Source organism: Helobdella robusta (genome assembly GCF_000326865.2).
Source record: "Helobdella robusta unplaced genomic scaffold HELROscaffold_51, whole genome shotgun sequence".
NCBI classification, from domain to species: Eukaryota; Metazoa; Annelida; class Clitellata; order Rhynchobdellida; family Glossiphoniidae; genus Helobdella; species Helobdella robusta.
In genome coordinates, this window is record NW_008705261.1 from 827,540 (window position 1) to 844,543 (window position 17,004).

General features: G+C 37.7%; 1 protein-coding gene across 1 annotated transcript in view; it reads left to right on the forward strand.

Annotated features, from left to right (window-relative positions):
• Positions 1–3,523: 3,523 nt before the first annotated feature.
• The window catches only part of HELRODRAFT_193483 (hypothetical protein), a gene marked incomplete at its 5' end in the record, with an annotated part of 15,593 nt that continues 2,112 nt past the window's right edge, over positions 3,524–17,004 (forward strand). The window contains 17 exons of the mRNA XM_009027872.1: positions 3,524–3,549; positions 4,988–5,174; positions 5,492–5,563; positions 6,435–6,553; positions 6,967–7,133; positions 7,811–7,917; positions 8,533–8,605; positions 8,937–9,008; positions 9,552–9,611; positions 11,022–11,177; positions 11,268–11,387; positions 12,042–12,108; positions 12,266–12,404; positions 12,739–12,890; positions 14,468–14,534; positions 15,184–15,310; positions 15,545–15,783. Coding sequence (XP_009026120.1) covers positions 3,524–3,549; positions 4,988–5,174; positions 5,492–5,563; positions 6,435–6,553; positions 6,967–7,133; positions 7,811–7,917; positions 8,533–8,605; positions 8,937–9,008; positions 9,552–9,611; positions 11,022–11,177; positions 11,268–11,387; positions 12,042–12,108; positions 12,266–12,404; positions 12,739–12,890; positions 14,468–14,534; positions 15,184–15,310; positions 15,545–15,783 — 1,950 coding nt within the window. The remainder of the gene's footprint in view (positions 3,550–4,987; positions 5,175–5,491; positions 5,564–6,434; positions 6,554–6,966; positions 7,134–7,810; positions 7,918–8,532; positions 8,606–8,936; positions 9,009–9,551; positions 9,612–11,021; positions 11,178–11,267; positions 11,388–12,041; positions 12,109–12,265; positions 12,405–12,738; positions 12,891–14,467; positions 14,535–15,183; positions 15,311–15,544; positions 15,784–17,004) is intronic.

Sequence of the window (17,004 nt, forward strand, 5' to 3'; positions counted from 1 at the left end):
ATTCTTTTACTTTATGACCTTGAGTCGCTGCTTGAGACAAAATATTTTGTAGTGCCTGTTTCACTTCATTTTTGTGTCTAAGAAAAGAAATGAACCTCATTTTGCTGTAATGATCTTTGAAAACAACAAAATATCGTTTACTATTAAATGATTCTGTACTGAAAGGACCACAAACATCTGCTGATAGTAGTTCACCTGGTTTATTGGTTGCATTTCTCTTGCCAAATTTTAACCGATGTGCTTTACCATAGAGACATGGTTCACACAAATCCTTGTCAAGATGAACTTTAATGTTTAACTCTTTTTCTATAACATTCTTTATGTGACGTTTATCTTGATGACCAAAACGTTCATGGTAGAGCTGCACTATTGAATTTTCACTGACTATATTCACTTCAGCCGGTGTATTTGGAGTTAATGAAATCAAGTTTGCCTCATACAAGGAACCATCTACTCGTCTTGTCCCTTGTACTACCACTCGGTTCTTTATACTGAGTTGACATTTGGTTGCATAAGATTCAAACTTGCTGTTTTTTGAATTTTTATCTTGTGCGGCTAATATGGAAAACAGGTTTCTACCTATATTTGGAACATACCAGACATCTGAGAGTTTTATATACTGTTGTTTGTTATTTACTGTTGACAGCATATTTATTTCGCCTCTACCCACAGCAGCAAGAACTTTTTTTCCTGCAGCTTGAACAGAACATGGTGCGACAAACTTCTCAAAAGTAACAAAATTATCTGGATTGTTCGTTAGGTGTTTTGTTGCTCCATTGTCTATATACCACTTAGTGTTGTCTCTCAGTGTTTGATTACTGGCTGACGTGCACAAAACTACATTTGATGTTTCATCATATGCTTTTCTTGGTGTCGCTGAAACATTTTTGGAATTTTTAGAAGGTCTTCCATCACTGACCCACTTTCTACATTGCCTAACCCAGTGTCCAGGTTTATGGCAATAGTTGCAGTTACCAACTGGTTTTGTCCTTCTAGTGAAATCTCTTGATTTGTTGAAACTTGGTTTTTCAACATTTACAACTAAGGCGTTCTGCCTTGATGATTTATCGATTGTGTCGAAAGTCTTTATCTCTCTTTCGAAAGCACAGAGATAAGTGATTAAATCATCTATCGACTGCTTTTCTTCACCTAGCATTAGCCAACTTGATTTGAAATTTTGGAAACTATTTGGGAGAATCTGCATCGCTTTGCATACTAATAGCAGCTCTGGTAGTTTATTTTCTCCCGATGCCTGAAGCCCACTGTTTAATTCATTCCATAAAGTTTTCAATCTTGCAATTTGGCCGGATACATCTACATCCGCTATCCAATTGAAATCGAAAAAATTGCTACAAACTTGGAACAGTTGGTCCTTAGTTGACGCTTCAAAATTTCTTTTTAATTCCTCCCAAACTTCAAACGCTGTGTTCTTGTCCATTATCTTTTGGTATGTATCTTCTGTGACTGCATTTGCAATTACTGATTGGCATAACTGTTTGCCTTTCTAAACAGATCTGATTTATTTTTAAAATCTTTTGCCTGTTGCTCTGTTTGGTTTTCTAGTAATTCTGGTTTCGACAACTTCCCATCAATCACATCAAGTGCGCCCTCATGGTAGTCCATGAAATCTCGAACACGACGTTTCCAAATGGGCCAATCGGCTGCGCAACTTAACTGCTTTATTTGAAGCTTTGAATCCATTTCTTCCTTGTCTTTCAAGTTTACCTTTTAATTAGAAGCAAAATATCGAATTTCAGGGAATGAAGAAGCACGTGCTTTCTCTTCACTTCAGTCTTCACAAAGGAATCTTCCGATATTTCTTTATTCTAAATTTACTTCGTCAAATCAATTAATTAAGAAAAAAAACATCTGGGTCCCATAACCTGTTATATTTCTTATTACGTAGATCGCTTAATTAATTGATACAATATTGAAAGACATTAATAGACAAGAAATAGACTTTGCAACGTTCTCGACTTGTTTATTATCAACCGGATCAACAGAAAAGGAAAAGTGAAGTTACATACAAAGCAAAGAACACTTGGTCCAAAGAAAATAAATGTATATTATAAATCATAATGTTTTAATATAAAACATAAAACTTAACAATTTTATGTTAATTGGCCAATCCAAAATTTAAGCATGAATAGTTTGCTTGAACTTTATATCTATTATAGCATATTTATATTGAAATAGTTTGAAAAACATTAAGAGCACCACGTACCTTTTCTGTCTTGCAGCGTCAACATCATCGCCTGCAAATCAAGTTAAGTGCAGTTTATTTGTTATAAACACCTTCAGTTATTTTTATGCTATCAATTGCAAATTATTTATTAAAAAAATTCTCAATGTTTACAATTACAACTACTTGACTAATTCCACTAAACAAAACCAAACATTTAAAAAAACGATATTTCAAAAATTTGAAGTTCTAGCAATTGTGTTTTATTTTTGAATCTGTACAAATGTTGAAGAGAATGTGTAAAAAAATATATATAAGAAGGAGCAAACCTTGCGCAAGCGCTCCAGAGAGCAGACTGATCAGGCTGGTGAACAGCAACATGCAGAGGAGGCCGATCCTAAATTGCATTCTTCTTGCAAACTCTGTCACAACAAAATAGATAAGAATAAATTTTTATTTAAAAATTTAACATTGAACGAATGGTTCTAACCAAAAATAAAAATAGCAATAACAAAATTTCTCGATTTAGCGTAAAAATTGTGTTGGTTGCCGTGTAGTATTTGGTTTATATAGCCAACAATTCATCAACTACTGAATGATCCGATAAAAGTAACAGTTAGGCGATAAAAATTGAATTTAATTAGAAGGAAGGTGTAATTATATTATGTATATATATATACCAATTATGTATTGAATCTACCAATCTACGACGTGTTCAATTATTATTCAAAAAAGTTATAACAACAAATTGGGGAATTATTTTTATAAAACCTGCTTATCCGAAAACCTCGTTTTTAATTATATATATATATATATATATTAGTAATGTTTGGCGTTAATATGTTTGTAGTTCGTTCGTAAAAGTAACAGGCAATAACAATTGAATTTAATTAGAAGGAAAGTGTAATTATATTATGTATGTATATGTATAGTGCGGTATAATGGGTGTGGAATCGCTGCTGCTTCAGGCTCAGTTTCGCTGGATAGGGCACGTTATGCGTATGCCAGATACAAGAATTTCCAAGCAGGTCTTTTTTGGTCAGCTAGCGTCGGGAAATGTGGCAAGTGGCCCTGTACACAGATACAGACAGCCTTAAAGAAAATATGAAAAGATGTGGTCTAGACCCCAAGGCTCTTTGTGTTGATGCTCTGCGACGCTCGGAATGGAGAAGGTCTTTTTTCAGCTTTTGAACTGGCACGCACAGCTGCTCTCGCTGAAAAAAGGACTCGACGAAAACAGACGGCCCAAAGCGGCGATAGTACGGGTGTATGGATTTGCGGAACTTGTGCACGGAAATGTTCGTCAAGGATAGGACTTTTCGTTCATTCTAGGACTCACCGATGACCCAATTCGTCGATTCGACGATGTACTCCATATAACTACGTTATATTTAGGAAGTAATTTATGAAATCTATCAAATTTCTAGAGTTCGATATTTTTTTTGCTACATTTCATATTTTTTTACTAAAATTGCACTTTCCTTTTAACTAAAAAGAAACTTTCCATCGCTAGAAATTCAGTAAGTTTCATAAATTACTGCGTTAATTATGGTGGTTGCTATGTACTTTATGTTATGTTTCTCTTGTAAATGTGCTAAAATGATGATGATTGAATCGTTGCTGGTTGTGGTTTCTGGTTTGAATGATTTAATTGACTTATGTTGGATCATTAAAGTATTAGAATGAGTGCATTTAAGTTCTAATTACATACATTTTTGTATTAATAATTTATTTTTTGTTCTGCTAATATTTAATATTTGCCTATATTTTGGTTTACTTCTTTGTGATAATATCATTCTCGAACAAATTTCGTAACTTTCTAGTAATTTTAGTATTGTTTTATTTTCTCCGACGTGTTAATATAATTTTTGTTCAAACTTCGAAACATATTAATAATTTTAAGACAAGTATTTTCTTTTTTCATTTTTTTTTGTCGATTGAAAAAGTGGCTGGGCTCGATGAGTTTTTTTAGCTCTTCACGGTCGTCCTGAGCCTTGTTCTTTTTTTCCTTTAAGGGGTTCTAACAAAATTGTTTTATATTGTTTTGTATTTGGCAAGACACTTAGTTTAGATTTAATATCTTGCAGTTCATTGTTTATAGTTAAAAAGAATTTATTTAACTGCACCTGCAGAAGACTAGAACTGGTCCCATTTAATTTATTTTTTAGAGCTTCAGAGTTGTAAGTTGGTAAGCTATTCATTGTTGGTTGTTTCTTGGAATTGACGCTGCAAAAAACGACATTTTATCAATCATGAAATTTACTTTCAAGACTTTTAACATAGATGTATCATACATTTAAAAAATTTATAACATTTTTGGTGGCCTCGCGAAGTCTGTTCTACAAAACGGTCAAATTTACCTGTTCAAATTCACTTTTTAATTTTTTTAAAACATTATTAAAGTCTCTTTTTAAAAAATTAATTAATTAATTTTTAAATAAGTTAACATTATTCATGAGAAAATAAAGCAACTCGTCAAACTTAACAGAGCGGGACGTCATTTTACCATTTTAAAATGTAATTTTCAATTAAATTTTTGTCCTGAGGGTTTTTGTCGGCTTTTAGTTCGGGGTTTTTGTCCTGTCACCCGAAAGTTTAATTATATGTTTGGAATGACATGTAGACAGTTTGGTGTGTGTCAGAGCCGTCTAAAGAACCAGAAAAATTCCTATTAATGCTACAAGAGTAAATAATGACACCTAATGATATCATATTAATGAGGGTGACGTCATTCGACAGTTTTTCATATTAATGAGAGTGACGTCACGTCATTCAACAGTTTTTCATTTTTCTTAACCACGCCAGCAACTTGCTTCGCATTCATCCATCATTTCGATTGGTCGGCTTGTCGGAACCTCCCAACTCCAATGTGGGAAGAGCCAATTCGAAGCAGCAATCTCATTGGCTGACCTCTGAGCTGCTGACCTCATTTTTTTTCCATCACATCAAACAGATGGAGTTTGAGGATGAGTTAAATGTCATTAAGAGAGAGGTTGGTGTGTCATTACTGTCTTTACTCTCGTCAATATCTTCTTTTCACCAACATTATCATCATCATCGTTATTTGCAACACCATCTTTGTCATCTGCCTCGTTTTTATATCTTTCATTATCATCATTTTTATCATCGTTATCTTTACCACTATCGTTATAATCATCTTCATCATCTTCGACGTCATTCAGAGAGAGGTAGGTTTGTCATTACTGTTGTTACTCTCGTCAAGATCTTCATCATCATTACCAACCTTTATATCACCAACTTCTTCACACACAACACACACACATACACACACACATAAACCGTCCTAAGGTGAAAGATATAACCAGAATGCTACCGGTCATGCAGTTCACGAACAACATTAGAAATGCTCATGACAATCAGGTGAGTATATTAAAAGTAATTAGATGATCAACAATGGTGATGGTGATGGGGACGTTTGTGTTATCGGTGGTGGTGACTTTACTGATGATGACACTTTTTTAGGGTTGGAAGGAATTTTTTTCATGCTGATCATCACCATCGTCGTCGTCATCATCACCATCATCATCATTATTACCACCATCATCATCATTATTACCACCATCATCATCATTATTACCACCATCATCATCATTATTACCATCATCATCATCGTCATCACCACCATCATCATCATCATAGTGATTTCTAACGATCGTTTATGATAATGGTCATCACATCGCCAACCATATTGGCCGTCAACATCATGTTCTCGATGAATGATGATGGTATAATTGAATGATAGTTATAATTATTATGATGATAGTTATTTTATTTTTCATACCTTTCATGCTTAAACATTTTTTCCTCCGTTATTAATTTATTCCTCGTTATCATTTTATACTACTGCCTTGCATGCTGTAACAGTTTCTGCGTCTGTCAGATTCCGATTGTTTAAAGAATGATAATAAAAAAAATATCATTACGGCCAGCATGGTGACGGTGATGTTGATGATGATGCTGATGATGATGTCTAACGGGATGTTGATGATGATTAATGATAATTATTATCATAATAATTATAACTATCATCCAATCTATCATCATTCATTCATCGAAAACATTATCACCATTTCCTTCTCATCCTCATCAGCATCATCATCATCAACAACAGCAACTAGATCGTTATCATCATCTTCATCATCATCATCATCACCATCATCATTATTATCATCGTTATCATCATCTTCATCATCACCATCATCATTATTATCATCGTTATCATCATCATCAGTTGCGATCTGTATCTTCATCATTATCCACCCGACAACTGCTAAGAATAGCGCGAAGGTTAAATGTATATGGTGCTGATGACGATGTCCATCATTTGGTCAGTAAGGCATGTCTGGCCAGGTTAGTCTGGGTTGTTGTGTCTGTCTTCCTATCTCTCTATCTCTGTCGTGTCTATGTTGTGTTTCAGTTGTGTATGCGTTTTTCAGTGTTATGCCCGTGTCTTTTTTGCTTTGTCTGCCATGTGTCTGCATTTTGTGTCTGCGTTTTGTGTGGTGTCTGCAATGTGTCTGTCTGCGTTTTGTGTGGCGTCTGCGAGATGTCTGCGTCATGTTTTGTGGAATGGTTGGAGGAATGAGTGGGTGAACTTATTTACTAATAAGTAAGAGATCTTACGCATGAGTGAATGAATAATTATACTGTTATTGTTGCCTATTATTATTATTATAACTGATAATCTTTAAAATATTATTATTGAAAAATATTAATTATCTTTTCATCATCGTCATCATCATCACCACCGACCCACCCAACAGATTCTTACCAAGACTGACTAAAATGATGTTTGAAGATGAATTGGTGAAATTGGGAATCGTTCCAACGTCACCATCATCATCAATATCACCATCATCGTCATCATCATCATCCTCATCATCATCTTACGATAAAGCTGACGATACAGATTTGGATGAAATGATAACATGTTAGGATTTTTATTCATATTTTTGTTATTCTTACTGCGATTACCACTATCATAATTTTATTAAGTTACGTATTCATAATTTATTATTATTATTACTATTTTTTTTATTGCGGTTGTTGTTATTGTTGTTACTGTTATTGTTGTTGTTGTTATTGTTGTTGTTGTTGTTATTGTTGTTGTTGTTACTGTTGTTGTTGTTGTTGTTACTGTTATTGTTATTGTTGTTGTTATTGTTGTTGTTGTTGTTGTTGTTACTGTTATTGTTGTTGTTGTTATTGTTGTTGTTGTTGTTGTTGTTACTGTTATTGTTGTTGTTGTTATTGTTACTGTTGTTGTTTTATGGATTTTATGGAACGCCAAATTATTGTTCCCCTGTCAAATTGAAGCTCACTTCAGATTGGATTCTTCATTTTGTTACTTAACTTCAGAACGCACTCTCCGTCTCCAGTATAAATCTCACACAATAAATATCATAGCCACAACCTTAACTTTTATACTTTTTGCTACCCAGTTTTGATTATTTTATTTAGTTAAGTCCGACCCATAACGAATGTAGACTATAAACAAAGATTGATTTAGCTAATTAATTGTTAATTATATTTAATTTTTATTATGATATTATTGTAATTATGAAAATACGAAATGTCAATTTTGTTGTTGTTGTTGTTGTTATGAAGGTGAGGTGAGTGGTGGGGTGTTGAGGATTGGGTGTGTCCAGGCGCCCGTTCATCCATCCAACCATCCAACAAAAGTTCCCGACATTCTTTTTTATGATAATTATCAGGTTCGTTCGTTCATTCTGTCGTTCATTATTGTTAATGTTCAATCAATCAATCAGTTAATCAATTAATTAATCAATCAATCAGTTAATTAATCAGTTAATTAATCACTCATTAATTACACAATCAGTCAATCAATCAATCAGTTAATTTATAAATCATCAATGAATAAATCAATCAGTTAGTTATTAAATCATCCATGAATCAATCAATCAGTCATTCAACCACCCAATCAATCGGTCGGTCAATCAGTTATCAATCAATCATCAATCGATCAATCAGTTAATCAATCATCAGTTAATCATTCAAATCAACCAATCAATCAGTGTGTGTGTGTGTGTGTGTGTGTGTGTGTGTGTGTGTGTGTGTGTGTGTGTGTCTGTGTGTGTGTCTAGTAGTAGTAGTATTAGTAGCAGCAGCAGCAGTAGTAGTAGTAGTAGTAATAGTAGTAATAGTAGTAGTAGTAGTAATAGTAGCAGTATTTGTTTTTGTTGTAGTAGTAGTATTAATAGTAGTTGCAGTAGTAATAATAATAGTTATAATATAAATGTTTATAGTTATTGTATAGCCATCGTCGTCATCATCATCATCGTCATCATCACCACCGTCATCATCATCAGCATCTGAAGGTTATGGAGGACATGTTGAAAGACTTCTTACTCGGTGAACATCTCCTACTCATTGGGAATCAAGGTCGTCATCATGTTCTTCCATTTCATCCTCTCCATCACCATTGTCATTACCATCAGGGCTTCCATCATTATCAGCATCACTACCTTATCATCGTCATCGTCATCATCTTCTTCACCATCTTTCAATTCATCGTAACCTTAATCATTCGCCATCATTCTCGCCAGCTTCGTCACTCTCCTTTGTCATCTCTTCATCATCAACATTCTCATCATCCATCCATCATTGCCATCATCAACATTATTACCATCACCATCTGGTCATCATTATCATCATCATAATCATCACTACCATCATCTCACCATCACCACCACCACTTCCCACCGTCGTCCAGGTGTTGGCAAGAACAAGATAGCTGATAGGTTCTTGCAGTTGTTGAACAAACCTCGTGAATACATTCAGCTGCATAGGTAGTTGACTGGCTGGCTGGTTCATTGATTGATTGAATGAATGACTGAATGAACAAAGGAATGTCAGATTTTGTTTGGTTGATTGAGTGATTGGTTTGTTGATTGATTACTTGATTGATTTATTGATAGATTGGTTGATTGATTGAGTGATTGATTAAAGCTAGGTTCATTTTTATATATATTCATTGTTTCTTTAATTGATTGGTTGATTGATTTATTGACTGACTGACTGACTGACTGACTGACTGACTGACTGACTGACTGACTGACTGACTGACTGACTGACTGACTGACTGACTGACTGACTGACTGACTGACTGACTGACTGACTGACTGACTGACTGACTGACTGACTGACTGACTGACTGACTGACTGACTGACTGACTGACTGACTGACTGACTGACTGACTGACTGACTGACTGACTGACTGACTGACTGACTGACTGACTGACTGACTGACTGACTGACTGACTGACTGACTGACTGACTGACTGACTGACTGACTGACTGACTGACTGACTGACTGATTGATTGATTACAGGGACACCACTGTTCAGTCATTAACTGTTCAGCCAAAAATTGTGGATGGCGTTCTGAGTAAGTTGAACGATTGGTTCATCAGCTGTTTGATCAGCTGCTTTATCAGCTGCTTGATATATATCACATTCGTTTGGCTGATTGAACAATCAATTCTTGTATGTAGTCCTTTTCTGATATCAACTTCCGTCTCCAAGCATCTGATCATTTGCTTCCGACTCCCTGAGATTTAATGTCTTCAGGTCTTCATGTACTTTTTGCACCCTAACCCACTCCAACTCTGCAGATTGAACACGGCCAGGGAGGGACGAGCAGTGTCGACGGGTTCAGCAGATTCACCCGGGGCCATAGCTTTTACTTTCAAGATATACCTTGAGACAATGATCGGCAAACTGGGCATCTCCACCTCAAACGTTCGACGCCGGCATTAGGACGACATCATCTCCATGCATCACATTCCATGTGTCATCTGAGCTATCGACTCTATTATTTCTTCCATCACCGTGATGAATAGCAGGGGGCCAAGTATCGAGCCCCGGTGCGCTCCAACGTTGATGTCGATCCACCCGTACTGCCATCTGCTGCACTGACCAAGGTCCTGGTGTATGCGTGCGTTGCTACAACCAATCGAAGATGATATTCCGGAACATTCCGTCTACGTAGACTCCATCTAATGGCCTCACGAGGCACTCCGTCAAAAGCTTCTTCTCTGTCCAGCAAACGTGGGATAATTGTTTTTGCATTGGCGGATATTTTGCCAGTAGCTGGCGGATGATGGGGGTGGCATCCATGGTGGATCTACCTGCCACGAAGCCGAACTGATAACCACCACCAATGGAAACGCGTGGTGATACTCTCTCGCGGTGATCTTTTCAATGATTTTCAAGGGGTGTTTCAAAAAAACGTTCACTTCAATGGTGGGTTGGTCACCTCTGCCTTTGTACCAGGGCGCTGTTGTCCCACTGTCCCATTTGATGACCATTAACGAGTCCCTCCACATCTCCCGACAGATGCATAGCAGAGCCCGAAAACCAGCTTCAGTTTGGTTGATTGAACGTTAAACACAAACCTTTGGAAATATTTTAGTTCATTTAAAATTTGTTTAATTTGTTGGTAGAATGATAAGATGTTTCAAATAAAGAATTGATTTGTTGGTTGGTTGATTGGTTGGTTGTTTAATTGGTTGGTTGGTTGTTTGGTTGTTTGTTTGGTTGGTTGGTTGTTTGATTGGTTGTTTGGTTGGTTGTTTGTTTGATTGGTTGGTTTGTTTGCTGGTTGGTTGGTTGGTTGTTTGATTGGTTGGTTGGTTGATGATGTTTTCCTTTCAACATTCTTCATTGTTCAGTCTGTTCATAATAACCATCATCATCCACACAACAAACCAATCAACCACACCACAAAATAACTAACTACCTAACCACCCACTGAACTACCACCACCCAACCTCAACCACCCACCACCACCACGAAGGTTACGACGACTCTCCTCTGGTGAAAGCGGTGAAGAGTGGGAGTGTGTTGGTGGTTGATGAGGCAGACAAAGCGCCGACAAATGTGACCTGCATCTTGAAGGGGCTGGTGCAAGTTGGGGAGATGCATCTATCGGACGGCAGGAGGATTGTCAGAGGTGGGTGTGGTTGGTGTGGTGGTGGTGGTGACGGTGGGGGTGGTGTGATTGTATTTTGTTCATCCTCCTCCTCTTATGACACCATCCCAGGTGACTCCAGACTGACACCCTCTCAATCAACCATCCCGATGCATAGGGACTTCCGGATGATCATCCTGGCTAACAGGCCTGGATTCCCATTCCTTGGCAATGATTTCTTTGCCGCAGTCGGTTGGTTGATCAATTTTTTGGTTGGTCGGTTGGTAGGTTGATTAATTTTTTGGTTGGTTGTTTGGTTGGTTGATTAATTTTTTGTTGATTGATTGGTTGGTTGATTAATTTTTTGGTTGGTTGGTTTATTGTTTGGTTGGTTGATTATGTAGTTAGTTGGTTGATTGGGTAGTTGGTTGGTTGGCTGGTCGTATGGTTGGTAGAACAGTTGCGTGGTTTATTGTATTGGATGATCTTCTTTCAGGACGGTCACTTACATCGCAAAGACATGCACCTCAAAATTTGTTGAGTCTATATTTCATAATTCATATTTCATTAGCAATCTCGTGTTTGAAATCTGCTGATTGATTGGTTGGTTGATTGGTTGGTTGATTGATCGATCGATTGATTGGTTGGTTGATCGATTGATTGGTTGGTTGATCGATTGATTGATTGGTTGGTTGATTGACCGATTGACTGATTGGTCGGTTGATTTCTTGATCTGTTTATAATGCTGTTTCATTGGTTGTTTATACAGATATTTATACAGAATCTGGTTCCTCAACGATCTTTGTGTGTTTTGCATCATCAATTAATTCAATTAACTTCTTCATCCATTCAACTGATTAATTATGGTTATAATTGAAGTATTTGAAATAAACAAATGACCCAAAGGTGACGCCTTCAGCACGCATGCTGTCGACAACCCGTCAGCAGCGTCCCAGCTCAACATGCTCAAGAAGTTCGTTCGTACTCTACGTTCTATTTCATGCATCTCTTGCCTTGTTTGCAAAGTTAGACACACACGCATACACGTACACACACATACATACATTCACACACATACACACACATACCTGCACACACACATACATTCACACGCACACACACACTGACAGGTACGCCCCGTCAGCAGACGAGACGACGTTGAGGCAGGTGGCAGAGTTGTTTGACGAACTGCGGTCGTTGTCTGATCAGGGGGTCATCAACCATCCATTCTCAGCAAGGGAGGCTGTTGCGGTTGCCAAGCACCTGCAGGTCACTTGCATAATTTATTCACTTCTACTGGGGGTCATTTGCATAATTTATTCACTTCGTCCGCGGGTCATTTGCATAATTTATTCACTTACCTCATCGACAGGTCACGTGTATAATTTGTTTCCTTTGTTTTAATGATTATTTTGCCTAAATAAGTCTGAACTAGTTGTTCACGCCATTTTGTTCATTCGTTTGTCACATAGACATTCATCCATCAAACCAACCAGCTGATATTAGTTCATTCATTCGTTCATTCACTTAACAGTTCGTTCGTTCGTTCGTTTGTTTGTTTGTTTGTTCATTCAATCATTCATTCATCCATCCATACATCCAGATGTTTCCGAATGATGGACTGATGACAGCAGTTGAGAACGTGTTCGACTTTGATGCGTACGACCCTGACCTTACGAGGGTCATTCACAAGGTCATGAGGAAGCACGGACTGCCTGTGGGAGGTCACGTGGGCAACATTCATCTGGCGAAAGAGTAATGATGGGTTGATGGATGGGTTTGTTGGTTGATGGTTGGAATGAATGAATGAATGAATGAATTATTAGTTGATTGATTGATGAACGGATGAATGGATGATTGATTGATGGACGATTTAGTTAATATACTAGTTTGGTAGATAGGTCTTTCACATGATTGGTTAATTAGTTTTTTGTTTTTTGGTTGTTGGATGTTCATCTACCTTTTCATTTGCTTCCACTCAACTGGCCTCTGAAGATTTTGAAAGATTTTGACATTGATTGGTTGATGGTGTGTTGCTGATTGGCTGGTGATGAGTCGTTGGTTGGTTGATGGTGGGTTGCTGATTGGTTGATGGTGAGTCGTTGATTGGCTGATGGTGGGTTGCTGATTGGTGATGGTGGGTCGTTGGTCGGTTGATGGTGATGGTTGTACACTTGACTGGTGGTCCATTGATTGCTGACGTGTGGAAGTTAGTTGCCCGATTGATTGACGGATCGAAGATTTGAGTGTGTGTGTGAGCAGTCATTTGAGTGCGTTGGATACTTCTACTTCATTGCGAACATTGGGACTGGCTCTCCATGATTCAATGTTTTTTATTTTTTTGAATAAAAATTATTTTCTTCATTGTCCAGTTGTTCAGTTTTATACTTTCTTTCATTCGTTCATTAATTAATTAATTAATTAATTTATTCATTCATTAATTTATTCATAATGAATAAATTAATAAACGAATTAATTAATTAATGAGTAAATAAAGAATTAAATGAACGAATGAGTGGAGGAACGAGTAAATGAATCGGAGATTAGCGGAAATTGAGATTTGTTGCAAATTCCCTCCCAATGTTGTTGGTCCCGTTTCCGGCTCCCTCCTGGATCTCCTCCCTGACAACGATCCCTGAAATTCCCATTCCCTAATTTTCCACCGCATTCCCACGTTCGCTGGTGAATGGATAGTGAATGAGAGATAGAGAGGTGGATTGATTTGTCGATGGACAGATAGATGGATGGAAAGATAGATGGATGGAAAGGTAGATGGACGGAAAGATAAGATGGATGGAAAGATAGATAGATGGAAAGATAAATGGATTGATAGGTAGATAAATAAATAAAATTCAGAAGAATGGATAATAGATGGATGGATAACAAATTGATAAATAGATGCGAACGGTTTAATGGATGTATAGATAATTAATGAATGTGGGAGAGTAGGTAGATGGATAGTAGCTAGATAGATGGATAGTGGATAGATAGGTAGGTAGTAAGTAGATAGATGGATGGATATTATTAATAGATAGATGGATATATATGTAGATGGATGGATATTAGGTAGATAGATGGATGGATAGTAGGTAGATAGATGGATGAATAGCAGGTAGGTCGGTGGAGAAACCATAGATGGATGGATTAATGTGTGTCTGGAATCTTGACTCGTAATTGATGCCTGAATTATTTTCAGTTAATTTTTTGCTGTTCGAAGGAATAATTCATCATCTGGCCCGGCTAATGTTCCGACTCAATTCTCACTAAATTCCAATTAAGTTAACGCATAATCGTTAAACTATTGAAAACAATTCATTTTAAATTCTTCATAGGCTTTCCATACCTCCTATGACGTACAAATGTCAGCTGACTACGAAGAATTTGAAGAACTCGTTCAACGTTAAGGAGGGTGGTGTTGTTATCAAGGTCAGTTGGCTGGTTGTCTGATTGGTTGTCCGGTTGGTTGTCTGGCTGGTTGGTCAGTTGGCTGGTTGGTCGGTTGGCTGGTTGTCTGGTTGGTTGGTTGGCTGGTCAGTCAGTTGGTTGGTTGGTCGGTCGGTCGGTCGGTTGGTTGGTAGGCTGATTTATTAATTTGTTCCATTATTTGATTGTTTTATTGAATGTTTTTTATGATTGATTAGTTGATAAAGACTTCAGCACTCAATCCCCCAATTTGTTGTTTATTTTTAAAATTAATTGATCGATCGATCATTCAACCCTCCACTCATTACTTCACCAATATTTTGGTCAACCATACATTCAATCGGCCAAGTAAGCATCCAATTTTTCAATCAGTCAGCCATCCCAGCAACCACTAAACTGACCAACCAACCACTGAATCAAACAACCAACCAGCCCACCAACCCAAATAACCAGCTACTCATCCAGTTAACTGCAATCAACCACTCGACCAACCTATCAACCAGCCAACATCTCAACCAATCAAAGCCAACTTCAGCCACTCAACCAACCTATCAACCAGCCAACATCTTAACCAATCACAGCCAACTTCATCCATTTAACCAAACGATAACAGCCACCAACGCAGCTGAAAGCACAGAGGTTGAAGTTGGATGACTTCCAACAAAGGTCCACCCACTTCAACGAGGTCACCTCAACTTGGCACATCCCTATTTTTCAGGGCAGTGACGTCACCATGGTTACCGTTGCTAAGGGTAGGATGGTAATGGTGATGATGGTGGCGATGATTATATTGAAGCTGATGATGATGGTGGTGGTTTTTGAAATTTAGTTTTAGTCAATTTATGTCAATGCTAGTAGAACGGGACCAGTTTATGTTAGGTTTTTGAATTTGCTGCTTTTTGCTTCTTAAAACACCAATCAATCAATCAAACAATCAAACAAACAATCAAACAAACAAACAATCAATCAAACAAACAAAAAAACAGCTGACCAACACTATCAGCAACAACAATCATTGGACAACACCGACCAACTGAATAGCGACATCATCCACGCCGTGACCTCTGACCCACTGACCCTCTGCTCAATTGATCTCCTCAGAAGGTCAACAACCCTAATCGACCTCCACCCCCAACAGAGTCGGAGGAACAGATTTTTTTCACAGCTGAACGTAGCAGCTCTGCAAGCCCCCCTCAACCATGGTGTCGTCCTGCACGATGAGAACGTTGGTGGTGGTGGTATGGTGGTGGTGGTGGTGGTATGGTGGTGGTGGTATGGTGGTGGTGGTGGTGGTATGGTGGTGGTGGTGGTGGTATGGTGGTGGTGGTGGTGGTGGTATGGTGGTGGTGGTGGTGGTACCAATGGTTTAAAGTTCCATCTCCAAACACTTCATTCATTCGTTCGCCAGCCATCTTAATAATGCAAACATCTTTTATTCTCACGAGAAGGGAAGCATACATGTTGGTGAAGTTTAAAGTTAAATAAAATGTTAATGCTATTCAAAGTTATTCAAAAATTGAATAAAATAATATAAGAACAAAAGCAGTGGACGAGTTTGGTCATTACCTAGAGGAGTGCAAAGCGGTGGAATATATTTAAAATTAGAATTAAAAATTAAAATTTATTTCCGTCACAATACATGCCACATTATCGTCTTATAACAGTTTATCAATTCATCATTAAAAGAAGTCGGTCATGGAGTTTTAAATAAAGATGGATTAAAATTAATATAAAAAACAATTGGCGTTATTTCAAAAGTGTCTACAATTGCTGAGCAGTTTTTATGATTGTCGTTTAGACAGCGTTGCAAACTGTTGGAATGTTCGTTCCTCTTGTATTGCCTGGAGGATGTTAGGCCGGTCTCGTGACGGGCAGTCACCTCCGGAACCTCTGTTGTGTGTCTGTGAAGGATGGCGGTGCCAGGTCGTAGGCTGTTGGAGAGTTGCGATACGGGTGAACATCATCTGATTCAAATCTGCAAATAATTGACCACTGGCTGGAGCGCATAACTTCAACCAGCTATTGATCATGTTCAAAATTTTTTCGGTGTATCTTGCTAGAGCAGAGGGTAAACTGCAATTTCAAAGCACACGTTTGTTTGTTGGTCGAGAATCGCAGGGATAGCATAGGGGGTTTGATGCTGTTTGCCCCATCAGGACCAATTTGCATTTGTTGGCAATTGCTGGACTAACAACTTCCTAGCAAATTTGTAGAGGACTCTAGCAAGATTTTCTGTTGTCAACGCGAAATGTTGTTAGCTTTGATGAAATGTTTCATATTTGAGATTGTTGTACTCGGTAGCGGTAGAACGTGATTCAGACATGCTTCAGTCCTCATCTCTTCAAGCAAGCTTCAGTCCTCATCTCTTCAAGCAAGCTTCAGTCTTCATCTCTTCTAACTGATTGAGTGTTAATTTTAAAGAGCCTGATTTAGAAAGCGTTTTGAC